The sequence below is a fragment of the Pogonomyrmex barbatus genome, unplaced genomic scaffold, assembly GCF_055798465.1.
Source record: "Pogonomyrmex barbatus isolate J1 unplaced genomic scaffold, ASM5579846v1 scaffold7, whole genome shotgun sequence".
Taxonomy (NCBI): domain Eukaryota; kingdom Metazoa; phylum Arthropoda; class Insecta; order Hymenoptera; family Formicidae; genus Pogonomyrmex; species Pogonomyrmex barbatus.
Genome location: NW_028297171.1, coordinates 659700 through 678147, shown reverse-complemented (window position 1 = coordinate 678147; position 18448 = coordinate 659700). Strand labels below are relative to the sequence as shown.

At 38.1% G+C, this 18448-nt stretch overlaps 1 protein-coding gene, 1 long non-coding RNA gene and 1 pseudogene across 10 annotated transcripts in view; 1 reads left to right on the top strand and 2 right to left on the bottom strand.

The window, feature by feature from the left end:
- LOC148934825 (uncharacterized) overlaps positions 1-18163 on the bottom strand; it is a 43238-nt gene extending 25075 nt beyond the window's left edge. Inside the window, exon 1 of the long non-coding RNA XR_016140928.1 lies at positions 17375-18163. This is a non-coding gene — a long non-coding RNA (uncharacterized LOC148934825). The remainder of the gene's footprint in view (positions 1-17374) is intronic.
- Positions 1-18448, bottom strand: part of LOC105432862 (uncharacterized) — a 552262-nt gene that overhangs the window by 99741 nt on the left and 434073 nt on the right. For all 9 annotated transcript variants that reach the window (XM_089083349.1, XM_089083345.1, XM_089083344.1 and 6 more), the window contains one exon: positions 18173-18354. In XM_089083349.1, the coding sequence (XP_088939475.1) occupies positions 18173-18354 (182 nt within the window). The remainder of the gene's footprint in view (positions 1-18172; positions 18355-18448) is intronic.
- On the top strand, positions 13376-15088 carry LOC148934826 (uncharacterized; annotated as a pseudogene).

The window sequence follows — 18448 nt, the reverse complement described above, 5'->3', positions numbered from 1 at the left end:
TATACAGGTATGTCTGCATGTATGTGTGATTATATACAGGAATCCACATGTCTGAGTCCCGCGAGTATGTGGACGCGCCGTAATCCGTAGTCTCGGCGCGAGCGGCGACTAGCTCTCGGAGCCGCTGTCGTCTTCGCTCCTTGGTGCCCGAGCCGTTGCGTCTCGGATGCGCAGTGGAGAGTTTCAGCCACACATCGTCGGTTGGTCCTCCCTCAGTTTGCGAACTCGCGTCGTCATAAAATCGCCGAGTGTCCCTTCGAGGCACCGCCCTGTGGATGGGATTAAATTCTATTTTGTGCAGCCGTCAGGTGATTGGCTGGCTGCGGATCGCTCCGATCCTAAGGTCGCCAGCCCAATGAGGAGCGAGAGAGTGCGCCCTGGCGTCGGCGGGCACTCGGGAGCCGTGTGATCTCTCTCCGGCGAATCCGATCAAAAAGGTGATCGCTGCGGGCTGCTCTCAGACGATGACACCGCCAAAGAACTCCTCAAGACGTCTCCTCGTGGAACTGGATACTTGGCGTTTCCATTTGTCGGGCCGTGGCGATGCAGTCGGGTTGGCGCCCTTAGGGACCGATCGGGTGTGATTATTGTTCAGGTCCGGCGCCGTGGACCGCGCGGCGATTGTGGCGGCAAGAAGTTTGCCCGTATAGGCGAATAGTGCGCTTACGGCTGCGAGGGAACCTCCGGGGCAAAGTAGTGACGCCGCGGCATTTACTGCCGCAAGAAAACGCCCGGAAATGGGCGGTTGGCGCAGCGTTGACTGTTGCGGAGAGTCGCCCGGAAACGGGCAGTTGAAGCAGCGTTAACTGCTGCGGAGTTCTATGGCGTTGAACCGGCGTTGATGACTGCTGAGAGGATTCATGGACAGCGTTTACTGCTGCGAAGGCTGGCTTGGTCGATGAGTAGGCTCTGACGACTATGACGAAGAACGGTGCTGAGTGCCGCTCTTTATATATCCGCGACGGAATAAGTGAACGCGAGAAGATGGTTTTGCGCTTCGCCGCTACGTGGCGGGTCCGCTAATCATTATCATGTCTGGGTCACGTGCTGTCGCCGTGGTATGGCCATCACATTTCTTATACAGATTTTTCAAATTATTACAATATTTAAAAATTTTATTTACAAAATATATACAGATATAATTTGTAAATAAATGTCTCGAGGTGCTCGGAAGTTCGATATTGAAAGTACGCAATATTTATGTATGGTTCTATAGTCACGCAGTGTGCCTGTGACTGCTCTGAATTGTTCCGAATCTGGTTGATTCCTTATGACGCGACTCGAGCGCAATTATCCGGCAGCCACTAAGTCGCTCACACCTCAGTTTCTAAATACATATATTATTCATTCTTTAGTTAATTCACGGTCTTGTTCATTAAAACCTCAGTCCCGATACATAACAATTTTGGCAAGTAATACGAATCCAGATTGGAAAAAAGAAAGCTATGAAAATAGACTTTGCGGCAGTAATCGGATGAAGAAGTGAGTTAAACGAGCCATTGTGACTCGTATACGAATGTCAAGTGATGAAAAAGACTGGTAGTTCGAAGTCAATCACAATTGACTATAAGAAAATGTCGTGGATCTATGATTTATCTAAACTGGAATAATTGGAACAGTTAAAACAATTAGCTGCACTACACGCACCCGATTTAGTGGTTATCGAAACCAATAGCATAGACGCACTTCGGAAAGTTTTGAAAAATCACGTAAAGTGAACCAGTCAAAACAAATTCAGAAACCCAGTAAACCTATTAACGATACTGGGAATTCAACAAGTACAGACTCGACAAGTGCAAATACAGTGCAAGTGAAAGGGATAACTCGCGCGATGGCACAAAGTAATACAAAGTTAATATTCGAACTCGGGAAAGACGACTGGGACACGTACACGGAAAAACTCGAGTTATATTTCATTGCTAATGATATCGGTGAAGATAAACAGGTCGCAGTTTTGTTAACTAAAATCAGCGCTGAAATCTACAAACTAGTGCGTGATTTGTGTGTCCCAGCCTGTTTCCAAGGAATACTTGGAATTAATGACGCTAGTAAAAAATCACTTATGCCCTAAACCATCAGAAGCGATGGAAAGGTGCAAGTTTCATCTGGCGCAACAGACGGCGACTGAATCGGTAGCGGAATTCGCGGTCTAAAAAATTCGTCGCTATACTGCAACTTTGCTAGTGTGGATACGGCAATAAGAGATCAGCTCGTATGTGAATTAAAAAATCACAATATAAAAACCATGCTATTCAAAGAAGAAGATCTAACGTATGCCAAAGCGTAAAAAAATTGCTATCGCCTCGGAAGAAATCGAAAAAAACGCCTTAACCACAGATAAACTGAACTCAGGATCGAGCATAAAAACTGATGTAAATTTCGTACAGACGAAGCAGAGGGGACAAAAATAGCAAGCCAGTGGAAGGTTTAAGAATCACAATAACAAACGATTCCTCAAGAAGAAGAAACCAAGTAGAGAATTTCAACAGTAACAACAATCCGAAGAAGTGCTTCTGTTGTGGTAAAAGCAACACGTGTAAGAAAAAAGGGCATTTGGCAGCAGCATGTCAACGGAACAAGCAGCAGGGCAACCTTCAATCCTTGGATGAAGAGACTGATGGCGGCAAGGAAGAGGAGGAGACATACTCCTTTCTTTACTCTGGTTTCTTTACTCTGGAAGCAGATAGCGACGCGAGAATCACAAGAGTCGACATCGTAAATATGAATTGTAACATCGAAGCAAAACCAATAGCGATGAATGTCAAGGTAAACGGAATCAAAGTAAATATGGAAGTTGACACGTATATGTCGGTAATTTCGCGAGAAACTAAAGATCGATTATTCTCCGCGATAAAGATTAATGAGATAAGCAAGAAGTTAAACGCGTACAGTAAGCTTTCACTCGAACAGGATGGATTTCTAGACAACTTGCAAGTAGAATTTAAGGGGATTAAAGCAACGTTAAGTACCTTGTCATTACTGACATACTAATGACAAGGTCCAGACCGACGTTAATAGGTCGTCAATGGTTATGTGTATTCGGAATGTGGCCTTTAAAATTAGAAAAAGAGTTAATAAACGATCAAAACAATTGTAATAAGATAATTGATTTTAACGGCGTTATAAAAGATTTTTAAAAATGAGTTTCCGTGGTTGTTCAGTCCAGGTCCAGGAATATATAATAAAGGCATGCTCAAAATTATTTTGAAAGAAAACCGATGTCACTCAAAGCAAGAAGACTGTCTCTTGCGCTGAAGGAAATGAAATTGATCGGTTGTTAAAACTAAAGCATCTTGAGAAAATTGATGTCAGCGAGTGGTCAACACCGATAATACCGATAATAAAGAAGGATGGCTCAATTAGAATCTGTGATAACTTTAAGTTCACATTAAATCCGAGTTTAATAATTGATCGTCATCCGATTCCATTAATAGATGAGATTTTTGCAGCACTGAATGGTAATAAGAAGGGAGGGTGTGCGTCACGGCGAGGCCCGACCACGAACCAGTTGTGAAAACTCGTAATTATTTTGTGAAAAAATACCACCCCAGCCAGGAATCGAACCTGGATCTCCTATTTACCGAGCAGGTATCTTATCCTTTCGACTACCGAAGCATGTGATAATATTTATCGCAAATAACGTGTTTAGAATAACGTGTTTAGAATAACGTCAACAATACAATAACACACATATATACATATATCACAATATATATATTGTATATACTCTTGTATATTCTCTATGTATATTCTCTTGAATCCTCACAACCGGTACTCCAAAGAGATGATGGTCCTAGTCCCTCGATACAAAATTCTCTCAGATTGATTTGGAGCACGAATATATGCAGATCTCGGTAGAGGAAAGTTCGAGATATTAACTATTACAGATAAGGGGTTATATAGATATATCAAAATGACTGAGGGAATAGGAGCAGGACCGGGCGATTTTCAACGGAAAATCGAGCAATATCTTGCCGGAATTGATAACGTTATTTCGTACCTTGATAATATTTTTGTGCCGGCAAAAATGACGACGAACACTTGCAAACGCTTTGTAGGACCTTCAAATGGTTTGAAGATAATGGGCTAAGAGTAAATATAAATAAATGTGATTTTTTTAAGGAACGCTTGGACATTCTCGGGTTTGTGATAAAGAGGGATTACACAAATCTTTCACGAAAATTAAAACTATTGTTGACGCCCCGAGGCCCAAAGACACGAAGCAATTGCAATCGTTCATAGGCCTAATAACGTACTATGCACGATTTTTACCCGATAGAGCCAATAAATTGAAATCACTATACGAGTGTATGAAAGAAAATAAATTCACTTGGTCAAAAGAATGCGACGTCACGTTTGAACGGATAAAAACAGAGTTGACGTCATCGAGAGTTTTGGCTCATTATGATAGGAATGAGGAGATTGTATTAGCTTGCGATGCTTCATCCTACGGCCTATCTGTGATTTTATTATATAAATACTCGGAGAAACCAATAGCTTACGCGTCCAAAATAATACCGACAAAAGAGCTGCATTGAGCACCAATTGATAAGGAAGCCAGTGCGATCATATTCGGATTTAAAAAGTTTTATAATTATATTTACGGTAAAGAGATTATCTTAAGGACGGACTACAAGTCTTTGATTTATATCTTTGGTCCAAAACAAGAGATTTCGTTAATAATAATTAGCAGATTACAAAGATGGTCGTATTTCCTTTCGAGATTTATATAGAATACATTAGGTCCGGACGGTAACTGTGACGCACTATCCAGGCTCCCTATCAATGATAGTTTGAGAGCGAGTATACCGCAGTGAATTATGTAAGCGAGATACCAATCATTAAAGGTGATAGAAATTGCGAAAGAAACAAAATGCGATGAAGTGCTGAGTAAAATTATAAGGTATGTGAATAATGAGTGGCCAAATGTGAAAGAGCTAAGTGAGTATGAATAAAAATGTCATGCAAAAAGGGATAAATTAATAGTGGAAAAGGAATGCCTTTTCTGGGGATACAGAATTGTCATCCCAGAAAGAGTGAAGGAAATAGTGCTGCGAGAGTTACACGCATCCAGATTCCAAATCGGAATGAATTCTGGACCAAAACGTGGTTTTGTCCAGAATTCATTCTGATTTTTTAGGTTCTTTTTTTGGTCGTATGTTTATGATCATAATCGATGCTCATGCTAAATGGACGGAAGTAATCGATATTGCAAATGCATTCAGACTTCCGAAGTAATAAAAGAATTTAGAAAATTATTCGCTCGGTTCTGCCACGGCACCTGGTTACCGATAACGATACCCAGTATCCACGATACACAAGCTTAGAGTTTAAAGAATTCCTTAAAAGCAAACACAGTTTTTCCGCGCCGCATCACCCCGCGACGAATAATGCAGCCGAAAACTTTGTGGAAACGTTCAAAGACAAAGGAACTAAAATAGTAAAGAGCGGTAAAAATCTTGAGTATGCGATAGATTTGTTTTTATTCGATCATCGAGCGACGGAGCATTGCACGATTGATCGAAGTCCAGCATATTTGGTATATAAGCACGAGCTTAGAACTCGATTCGATCTACTTAAACCTGACGTGAGCGATATGATAAACACGAAGCAAATCACACAGATAATAGGCAGAAAAGGTAATCGTAATGTTAATTTCAATGTAGGTGACGTCGTCCTTGTAGACGATTTTAGCGTAATGAAAAAAAAATTAAAGGCGAAATCATAAAGAGATTATTACCTGTGATATTTCAGGTGGAGATTACGTCTGGTAAAATCTGGAAACGTCACGTAAATCAGATTATACGATTTGACGATGCAAGCAACACGAAAAAATGAGTGTGATTGCGAAGAGGAAAATGTTAGAAGTCCGGAAAAGGTAATTCGACGTTTGGAAAGGCTCAAATAAAGACAAACAAGAAGGGGAGGAAATTATAATGTCTCGAGATACTCGGAAGTTTGATATTGAAAATACGCATTATTTATGTATGGTTCTATAGTTACGCAATGTGCGTGTGATTGCTCCGAATTGCTCCGAATCGGATTGATTTCTTATGACTCGACTCGAGCGCAGTTACCCGACAGCCGCTAAGTGGCTCACATCTCAGTTTCCAAATATATTATTCATTCTTTAGTTATTCGCGGTCTTGTTTAAACCTCAGTCCCGATACATAACATAATCCAATAAATAATTTTGTTCGAACATCTACAGTAATATAAATAATTATAGATATGAAAATTTTTAATAAAAAAAAAAGAAGTACACGCGACAGGATTTGAACACGCGATCTATCTCGTACAAAGCCAACGTCTTATTAACTACATTATTGCTGCGTTTGCTTAATGGCGACGAGTAAACGTATAAAACGTCTCGCTCATATATTGGCCGATTAAACTCATTTTTTAAAAATCAATTTCTTCGAAACTGGACCATTAGCAAGAACGGCCGGACACATATCGTTTTGTTTTTTCGCTCAAGAACAGCCTGTATAAAATGCATCAAAATACTCCGACTAGTCACCTAGTGTTCTCTTTATAAATGTAGAATTAAATTTTATATTTATAAGGCATGTATTGTAAACGCGATTATACGCAACAGGTTTAAAATTTAGTATAAGTTTAGTTTAAGTTTTATTGTATAACATACCTATATTATTGTAATTATCATATTAAACAATAAATCTTGCTTCTATTTATAGTAGTTCGGTCGAGCAGTGCCAATTGCTTTTACATAAAAATTATTTTATTTAAATAAATATTTATCATTTATTTTGTACTGTAATTCTTTAATTTTTTGTAATAAAAATATAATTGATTAAATCAATTTTGTGATATTTAAAGTTAAATTGTGTTAGAAAAGGAAGAGTCTTGAATAAATAGAAAGATATATATGTCATTTAGTTTTTATTAAATTTCTTCAATAGGAATTTGGTAGAATTAAATGATTTACAAAAGAAAAGTTTTTTTGAATTTGTCGAGGTGTTTCAGGATATCTTTTCGGAAAATATTGTAGCGGGAAATTGCTTGGTAATAGAACACTCAATTTCTGTAGGAAAATCAAGTCCTAAGCAGATTCCTAGATGTATTCCCTTACAGATGCAAGATAAGGTGGAGAAAATTTTTGAAGAGATCAAACAGCAAGGGGTGATTGAAGAATCCCACAGTCCTTGGGTTTCACCTGCGATTATGGTAAAGAAGAAGGACGGAATGTTGAGATTCTATGTGGATTACAGAAAGCTTAATGCAATCACTGAGAAGGATTGTTACCCATTGCCAAGAATGGATGATCTTCTTGATCGATTGTCAGGAAATTATTAATTTTCCATGTTGGATTTGAAAAGTGGATACTGGCAGGTGAAGCTTTGTTCAGAAAATAAGGAAAAAACGGCATTCTCAATAGGTAACGGTTTGTGGCAATTTACTGTGATGCCATTTGGATTATGTAATGCCCCGGCAACTTTTGAGAAGTTAATGGAAAGGATTCTTCATCAGATATTAAATAAAATCTATTTGGTTTATTTAAACGATGTTGTGATTTTCAGTAAAATCTTTGAAGAAATGTTGGCTAATTTACGGGAAGTTTTTCTTCGTCTCAGAGCAGCAAATTTAAAAATAAATCCAAAGAGATGTTCCCTGTTTGGAAGGAAAGTTAAATATTTAGGACATGAAGTCTCGGAAGAAGGAATCTCTACTGACTCTGAAAAGATAGTTTCCATACAGGAATGACCTGTTCCGCGGAATAAGAAGCAAGTTCGTAATTTTTTGGGATTATGCTCCTATTATAGGAAATTTGTTAAAGGATTTTCGCAAATTGCAAAACCCTTATTTTCCTTGCCAGAGAAACAGTGTAAGTTTGTTTGGGATGAACATTGTCAGGAGGCATTTGTAAAGCTTAAGCGATGTTTGATTTCTTTCCCTGTCTTATCCTTTCCAATCAAGACAGAAAAATTCGTTTTGGATACTGACGCCTCGAATCATGGCATTGGTACTGTTTTATCCCAGATTCAAGAAGGAAAGGAGAGAGTAATTACTCATTTTAGTAGGGTGTTAAGTAAAACCGAAAGAAATTATTGTGTAACTCGAACACTATTATGTTACTAACAACTCGAAGAAAGTTGTTAGTAATAGTTGGTTCTTTGAAAAGTTTTCATCACTATTTATATGGACGAGAATTCTTAATAAGAACTGACTATGTTTCTCTCCATTGGTTAATGTCTTTTAGGAAACTGGGTCAGTTGGCCCGCTGGTTTGGAACGTTTTCAGCAATATAATTTCGAAATTTTTCATCGAGCAGGGAAATCGCATGGGAACGCTAATAGATTATCAAGACGCCTCTGTGCGGAAGGTAACTGCAATTATTGTGTTAGAGTGAAAAGAAAAGAGGAGGAAAATAAAGGGGAATATTTAAGAAGGATAGTTTTAGAGGGAAGGGAATCGAAGGATTGGCAATCAGCGCAGTTAGAAGATCCTTCGATTGTTGAAATTTTTCGGAGTAAGGAAATAGGTAGACGCCCTCTTCTTGAGATTATTTCCGGGAATGCTTTTTCGAAAATTTATTGGTCTTAATGGGATTTTTGGTTATTAAGGATAGAGTCCTTTATAGGAGATGGGAATCTCCTGATTTGAAAACTGTTATTCTTCAAATTGTTGATCCTCATAAAATGATGCAACAAGTTTTGGAGGAGGCTCATGATTCTTCTGCAGGGAGACATTTTAGAATAAAACTCTTGAAAAGATTCGGAAGCGTTTCTTTTGGATGACATGCAAACAAGATGTAGAACATTGGATCAGGACCTGTAAAGTTTGTGTAACTAAAAAAGGTCCTGCTGGAAAAGGAAAATCTGCTTTTCAGATTTATAATGTAGGTGCTCCCTTTGAGAGATTGCAGATAGATGTGTTAGGCTTCTTACCGGTTTTCTTCTTCCGGGAATAAATATTTATTAGTAGTTACTGATTGTTTTTCAAAATGGATGAAAGCTTTTTCACTGAGAAATATCAAAGCTTGTATGGTGGCAGAAGTCTTTATAAATCAGATAGTATCTAGGCATGGAGTGCCATTGGAAATACATACGGATCAAGGAAGGAATTTCGAATCGCGAATGTTTCAGGAGTATATCGAATTTTAGGAATAAAGAAAAACTCGCACTACTCCTCTTCATCCACAATCTAACGGTCAGATGGAACGACAACATCAGACTTTGTTAAATTATTTTTCTAAATTTGTTTCAGAAAACCAGAGAGATTGGGATCGTTGGGTCCCTTTAGAATTATTAGTTTACAGATCTTCTAAGCATGAGGTCACAGATTTTACTCCTGCAGAACTGAATGTGGGTAGAGAATTAAGATTGCCGTTAAATTTTCTTCGTGGTTGTCCTCCTGGAACTAGTAATATTCCCCAAGAAGGAGAATATTCATTAAAGGAGAAACTGATTCATACCCAAATATGTTGCGAGTCAACGTATGAATTTAGGGTCGCAAAGGATAAAAATGTTGCGAGTCAACGTATGAATTTAGGATCGCAAAGGATAAAAATGAATTATGATCGGAAAAATGGGCGATTAAATTTTGTGCCTGGCCAGAAAGTTTGGTTTTATAATCTTTAAAGAATGCGAGGTAGAGCAAGTTACAAAATAATTGAGAAGACCTTATGGTAGTTAGGAAAATGAACGATGTAGTTTATTGCATTCGAAAAACAAAAAGGCATAAAAATAATGTAGTACATTTAGATAGATTAGCTCCATTTGAGGAAAGGAAAAGAAATTTGTAAGGAAAAGAATCGAAGCTGAGCCTGTAAGTGTAAGTAAAAAAAGATATATACATATTTCATTTTTTTGGGAGGGAATAATTAATTTTTTTTTAAAGTTCTTTAAGTAGATACTGTTTATGTTTCTTATTTGAGGTTTGTTGGTATCTCTTAAAGAGGAAGATCTTTTATTATCTGCCTGAACATCTTGCTAAGGAAATCCTTTTTTGTAAGAAGTCTGCCTCGCCCTCGGTTTTTTTGAACCGTGGTTTTTCCGAGGGACTTAGGGAAAATGCCGAGGCGGGGACTTGGAGTATTCATAAGGAAGGGTCTACGAAAGCTTCCCCCTTCCTTGTCCGAAGATTCAAGAGAGAAGTGCGCAAGACACAAGCACAAGATAAAGAAGCATCACGGAAGAAAAAAAAAGAGGGAAGATGACCTCTCAGCGGCACGGAAGGGAAGGATAAAGTTTGGGACTGATAAGGGAAGGGTAAAGTTTGGGACTGGAAGGGTAAAGTTTGGGTTACGGCGCTCGGTAACCCGCAGCAGCAGCTCGGGTTAGAAGAGGGTAGGTAGAGGAAGCCGACAGATTCCCTGAGAGCTTCACCATGGAAGAAGAAGCCGACTTTTCTGCGAGGGAGTTCCCTGGAATTGTCGAGACGACAATTTCAAAGAGGAGGGGGATAGTGTTACGACCGAGCGGTGTTCCGCTCGACGCTATCCTCATACATTTCCAATCTGAAGATCCTTGTCGACGCGATCGTCAAGCGGTTGTCAAGCGTTGTTTTGGTGAGAGAGTCGTCGGCACGACGCGCGAGTTTGAGCTGTGTCGCGGCGAATTCTTATTTAATTGTGAAAGCTCTTATTGTTGTTCCCATGCTAGTGCATAATAAAGTGTGTTTTTTTTTTTAAATTGTCTCTTCCTTTCTTTGCGTGAGTGTGACGCGAGTGAACCGGCCGCGAGTGCGACAATACAATGCGAGTCTTCGTAATTTAAATTATAATTTAAATTCGCGGGACTTTTAAATCGGTCAGATGGCAATGATCGCGTATCCGCTTTTCGTCTGGTGCAAACAGTTTTTTGTAAACGTGACAGTGCGGAACATTATTAAAATTTTTCTAGTTTTCTCGCGTAAAATCTGCCAAGAAACATTAATGGACATCAAGAAATATGATTATTTTAGTCTTTTAAAAAAATAAGTATAAAATATTTTACAATTTGTTCAAATATGTATATACCGATCACAAAAAAATTTATTATCCTTTTTTCTTATTTTCTGTTTTTCTATTTAGTTGTGAGCCTACGAAGTGGGATAAATTTTTAAACACGTGAAATGTCCCGCATTGTCATCTCACGGATCTTGCACATACAGCAGATTGATATGCTTTTCTTCGTTCGGAAGAATCAAAAATTCTTTTTTCTTTTCGATGCACACATTGATGGAGATGAGTTGAGACGTTCAAATTTTTTAATTTGGTTCAACATTATGGGAAATTCAATATTTTAGAGATTGAGTACCGATGTGTAATGTGGATACAAGGTTATTGTTCTGCATGATTTTTAGCTAGATGCAGAGCATCCACTGTTCAGACGAAACATGCATTGTCTGTGGACTGTACCTTGATCACTGTTTTCTTCATTATAATTTCTCGTGGTAACTGGATGTAACAGTCCGCGTGCAGAGGATTGTGCTCGTTATATTAATGATCAAATTGACTATACGCGACAACGCGCATTTGCTATCGCGTTCCTGAAATTCTTCCAGGAATGCCAAGATAAGCTCAACAACGCGCAACTCGTACCATGTCCGTAAATAGGACGTACAAAAGAGTTCACAGTTTTTCGTATTAATACTTGTATTTGCACATTTGTCATCCGCAACAAATTCACGTTAAACATTGTATTTACTATTTTGCATGATACTTTGCACACGCCCGAGCACCATATCCCTCACATCCTTGAAAAATTCAAGGACAAGGTTCGATGTGTTTGGTATTGATGATGGCACCAAACAATATTCGGCTTTCGAACGCCGTATCAATTTCGCGCCATCTGAGTTCTATATATCCCGCTATATTCAGTACTCGCATTCACAAATGTTGACGTATCGAATATTTCAAACTTTCGAGTTGCGCTATCTGTGCGACCAATGATTGTTTAATACTAATCAATAATCGCGAACGTTTAATTCGACCATGTTCTTCTAGTGACTCAATGTACTTGTCATATCATTGCTCTCACGCGACGTACTCTAATCTCGAATTCAACCGAATAGATTGCTTCAAAAGATCACGATCAATTTTTTCCATATTAATTATCTTTTTTTAATGTATTAATTCTCAATTCAGTTAATAATAGGACGTGTAACATGTCAGTCTTTTCATTATATCTTATCAATGATGATTATCGTCTGCGTTCTTTAGAATATTTTTGCATAATACGGTGCCTAATTTCACTGCATCAAATGATGTCTAAAGTTTATTCTATGTGATCTCATCGGTGCTTGACTTATGCGAAAATGTAATAATCGTGTTTTTAATACGATGATCTCATCACGAGACATGTGTCGATTGTTCTTAAAAAACATATTTTATATTATTGATTTATATAGAATTGCAAGTTTGCGTTAATTTTAACACATGTCCAATGAAATAATCTCATTGCGAGGAACATCAATTGTTCTTAAAAAATATCACATAGTATCATTGACCTATGTGAAATTGTAAGCTTGTAATTTTAACACGTGTCCATTGAGGTGATTTCATCACGATATGACAAGGATATTTGTCTTACACAAATTTGCAGCAATCATATATTGGCGTTTATATTGCATTTTGCTAATTTAGGTCATCTCTCGTGTCGAAATACCCATCGGGCACATCTTCGGATAACGGATAGGAGGACATGCAGGAGAGAGGGGGGCTCGGTCCTCCAGGTATAAAACCCTGTGTGGGATCGGGGAACCCTCCGGACAGTGACGGTGATAACTGGTCTCCCAGGTATGAAACCCTGTGTGGGATCAAGAAAGCCATGAGCCATCTTCCCAAGCCAAGCTGAGAGCTATCGTGGTGAGGGCTGCATGGCACTGAGGGTGCAGTATCGTTAACGATGCCTCTGGAGAAGCGGGCGAAATCCCAGAGTATTTAGCCTTATTCACGCATGTAGGGCTCTGCGTGGACAGACCTCATTCGTTCCTAGCTATTCGTGAGAACATCATGGATGTTGAACTTGATAAAACTATAAACGACAAAATGATGGAGACTGAAGGTTGCGAAGGGCATGGGAGATGGTGATGATCGCGCCGCAGGAATAGGCCCGCATGGGCTCGGGAGGCAAGGCGACCGCTACCGAGGAGGAAGGAGCGACTCCTATTCCTGAACGGGCTCTTTTGGGCTCGAGAGGAAACGGAGACTTGGCAAGCGACGCAGAGGCTCCTCGTAAGAGGAACCGTTGCAGAGCGGAGAAGAGAAGAGCTAAGAGGGACAGGGAGGGCTCTTGCAGAAGAGCAATCTTTCTGCACCTCAGCTGCCCAAGCAAAATCGGAGGCGGGGGAGAAAGAGCCTACAAGCGCGGGCTTTGGAGAAACCCCACTTTCAATCAAGAGGGCTACGAAAAAACTTAGAGCTTAGGAGATGGGGTCCTATGCGGTGACAGCCGACCCGCTGGCGAGGACGGTTGTTCTAGAGGGATATCCCGAGAGGGGTATCACTCCAGAGCAGTTGACCTTGTTCAGGAGGGTGGTCCTGGCAGAAATGGGAAGGATCTAGGAGGGTTTTCTGCCTAGATTTGTGGGACCGGTTAGCCTTAAGAATGGCGCGATTGTTGTTAAGGGCACGGACGTAGAGTCACTCGTGTGGCTTGAGAGTTGGATAGGCAGCATCGTGTTCTGGAAGGGCGCTGGGCTTAGGATGGTGGGTTTGGAGGAGCGTCAAAGGCGGCACAGGACTATGGCCTGGGTTCCGGGATCCCCGAAACCTATGGCTGCGATCCTGGCGCTGCTGGAGAGGCAGAATCCAGGTGTCGGCATTCAGGGCTGACATATCTTTGCCGAAAACGTTGGAGCTTCCCTTGAAGGAAGAAACTTCGTTTTCGGCATCTTAAAATCCATCTTGCTCAAACTGAGGGAGCTGGACTTTAAGTTGCGCTATGGGATCGAGCAGATCACCATAAAGATGGCACGGGCCCATGGCGAGGGGATAGAGGAGCTTCGATCTTAAGGCTAATCCGATCAATGAGCTGGTCAGTGATTAAGGTGACCAAAATTAACCCTTTGTTAATCACTGACATCATAGTAAGAGTCTTACATCATAATAAGAGGGCCTCGACAATTCTAACTAGGCGCCAGTCTAAGATACATACAGCCATTTCCCTGATACAAAAATAAAGCATTTTTATTTTCGCATCCGGAATTTTACGAGAAAAACCTTCAATTTATTGTTAACATACTACTCGATAATGACTACCCGAAGAAATTCATTTTTGATATTAAATCTAAAAAATCTAATATATAAGCAAAATTGGAGATCGACGAGTGATAGTACTAGTAATATACAAGAAATTTGCCAACATCTTTAAAAACTCGAACTTCAGACTAGCATTTTATAATATTAATCTTCGTGGTGCCACTAGGGTACATAAAAACTCCCTATCAAATTCACAAAAAAGAAATGTCGTATACGAGATTAATTACGACCAAAATTGCGATGCATTTTATGTGGAACAAATGGAACGATTATTAAATACTCGGATTTCACATCGCAGACATACTACTCGGAATCTTCCCGTTCTGTAATTGCAGACCAGAGTTTTTATATGAAACATGAATTTGAATGGAAGAGCGTGAAAATGCTGGATGTTAAGAACTTGTACAACAAATGGTTAATCTCAGAAATAATATATATAGAAAGACAAAAGAACGGTCTATATCTAAAAACAGATACCGAATTGTTGTAGATCGAGTTTATTTTACACTCATAAACAAATAATCAAATTAATAATATATCATACTTCTTTTAAATAACTTTGCCACCTCCTATTTTGTAATTACATCTGTTTTTACCGCCGGCAATTGTTACCATTTTACAATTTGACATTGGACGATGTAATCGTTTTGTTGATTGTGTTTTTTACTATATCTTTTTCTAATATATTATAATTTATTATCTTTTAGACATTTTAAATTTAAAAACTGGACCTTGTTATGACTATATTTCATGTATTTTAATCACCATTGTATTTTATCTTACGAATTATTTATTACATATATGCGAAGTACTTGTGTGGTGATTTAGAGATAAGATGATTATGTTCTTTATTACATCCTGTTTTTACTCCCAGTTCCTCATTAGCTATTCCTTACATTAAAAAAATCTCTATAACTATTCTAGCTTGTTGTTAACAATTTGTACCTAACATTTTGTAACAATTTCATCCGTCGTGCAACTGCGTTTTGGACAGTTGTCTATAGGATGTTTAATAAGTCTCCTTGCCAAAGAATCATAATCAAGAGCTTTTTCACCATCATCTTACGCTTTATGTCAACTGTATTTGTACTGAGGATGGTTTAAAAGTAAGCCGATATGTTTACACTTCATATAATACTTAATCCATAATTAAATCATATGCTACAAGATCTGCGCTCGATTTCTTTATAACCATACTACTACCCTAACTTCTGATTGTTTCGTTTAAAGAATCTTTTATTAGATGTAAAAAAATTCTGAGCTTTTTTTTGTAAAATTCAATCTTTATTCAAAAACAAATAAAAAAATATTAATCAGCGAAATATTCCCCGCTTGCATCAATGACCTTTTGCCATCTTTCAGATAGCTTGCGAATTCCTTGACAATAGAAGCTCACCGGTTTGGAAGCGATAAAGTCATCAATGCATTTTCGTATCTCTTCAAATCTCACGAAATGTGTATTAGCCAAATGATGCAGCAGCTACCGGAATAGGTAGTAATCGGAAGGCGCCATGTCTGAGCTATACGCCGCGTGCGGGAGAAGTTCCCAGCCTAACGCAAAGATATGGTCCTGAGTCGCTTTTGCAACATGTGGTCAAGTATTGTCATGAAGCAAAATCATTTTACGACGTCCTTGGCCAGTAAATGGCCTCTTTTCTTCTAATGCATCGCTCAAATTGGTCAATTGTTGTTGGTAGCGGTCTGCCGTGATTGTTTCACCCGGTTGTAACAACTCGTAATATACTACACCTTTCCAATCCCACCAGAGCAAAACCTTCTTGGCGTGGATATTGGGCTTTGGCATCGATGTCGAAGGTTGGCCAGGGTCAACCCATGATTTTCTACGTTTAAGGTTATCATAAAGAATCCACTTTCCATCGCCTGTAATGATTTTGTGTAGAAAATCTTTTTTCCGGAACTTTGAAAACAAAGTGAGTGCAGTGTCACGCCGACGATTTTTGTTGTCTTCGGACAATTCATGCGGTACCCATCTGCCTTCCTTCTGAACCTTTCCCATCGTATGTAAACGTACGGAAATGGTTTGCTGCATAACGCCAAGCTGTTCTGCAAGCTCCTTTTCAGTTTGCGCAGAGTTTATATCCAGCAGTGCTTGCAATTCGTCCGTTTCAATCTTTTGAGGGCGTCCAGCACGCAGTTCATCTTCAAGACTGAAATCTCCTTGGCGAAATTTTTGATCTTTTACATGTAGTATGACTTACAGCGTTCTCTCCATATGTAGCACAAATCATTGCAATGGCTTCAGCAGCATTTTTCTTCAGATGAAACGCGAAGTGGATGGAAAATCGAATATGCTCTTTTGTTATTGCCATCGTAAACACTACTGATTTTTGAGATTATGTGCATCAAATACCAAACCGTATGGCATTTTAGAAGGCTAAATGTTAACGCTTTAAAACCGCAAAAGGGCGGGAAGATATATAAAATTTAAATTGTTATTTCGGTTATATGAAATCTAAAGCTCAGAACTTTTTGTACACCTAATAACTTTATTAATTTCTTAATTGTTATTTTTTTCAAATTTTTTAATTTCAGATTATAACTTAAAGATACTTTATAACTTAAAGACACTTTATAACTTAAAGATACTAATATGTGATCTTTTCACAAAAATAAAAAATATTTTTAATTTAAGCATTAGCCAAGTTTGAATTATTTCAAATTTTGCAATTCTGATTTTAGATTCGTCAACAACTTTAAAAATTTTTCAATATTATTTTTAAGAAAAATTAAATAAATTTCCAATTTGGCATCCATTATACTCGATTTACTTTATTTTGAATTTATTAATAATATACTAACGAGTAAAATATATTTACATGTGAATTTTGTGCCATTCATATAATGATAGATTTATTTATATTTATAATATCTTTATTATTTATGGCAGCCATATCGCATTCATTATAATTAATTTCATAATTTTGATATTTTTATAATTTCCAATATCAATATATATACTCAATTTAGCACAAAATTCTTTCCATTTTCTAGCTGGTATGTATTAATTTTTAAAGAAAAGTCAAAATTAAAAAATTAATTCTGATAACTTTATTCGAAATTGAATAAGTTTAGTGTAAACATAAAATATTAAAATCGGATAAAATTTTAGTGCTCTGGGTAATTTCATAATACGACTTTTCATTTTACCCTACTGTGCGATGGTTTATCGGCCAAGCCGACCAACTTAATTCCGACAAACATCGTTGAAGAAGAACTTCAATTTCAATTATTCTAGCAGCAGCTATTCCTCCTCATTCTTTCAAATATTTCTCCTCATCCTTCTCATCCTTTGTCATCAAACGATTTCTCTTTTTCCTCGTCCTATCATTTACCTGTAAAGCAAAGTTGTTTTGCGGCACAAGCCACATTGGAGCCAAATCACGGGGTGTTAAATCGCCTACGCTCGGAAAGTCAATTCTGACACTCGGTCCTACGTCTGCATGATCACCGCATATTCTTACGCAGTTACCATGAACGTTAATGCTAATCGACGGTATTCGTCCAATCCAAGTCCGGAAGAGAGATCTGCGTTTGACTATTAAAGTCTCACAAACCGAGCTCTCTCCGCTCATACAAAAGGAGGGAGCATTCGGTCCGACAAAAAAGCAATTACGTACATAGAAACATTGGCATATTCTATCTCATTAATTTTTACAAATACTCACCGTTTGCGATGGGCCATAAATCAAATCGAAAAGAGAATACATTTGCGAGAAGTGACGTAACGACTACTTTCTCAGAAATTCAAAAATGTTATTGTAAATAATATACAAATTAATATAAAACAAAAAGTTAGCATACAATCAGAGAGCAATCTTCAATTCACTTCAACCTTCCTCTCCAATCCCCATTAATAAATAATTACTAATAAATAATTACTAATTACCAAAATACATATGTAAAATCTGATATATTTATATCCCTATTAAAACAAATAACACTAACCAGTATAATAGACAGTTTTGCGAGAAACCTTGTACGATGCTTTTGATATGCCGAGTAAGCATTTAACAATCGTTGTTTCTGGTAAATCTTCGTCCAGTAAGGCGATACGTGATAAGATATTGTACAATCCATCATCACGCAATGTTATGGCGAAATTTTCAGTTTGCTTCTTTGGAATATTCCTGCAATTTAAATGTAATTATGAAAAATGATATTAGTCAAAAATTACATTAAAATCTTGATGAAACATACATTTTAAGACATTGAAATAAATAT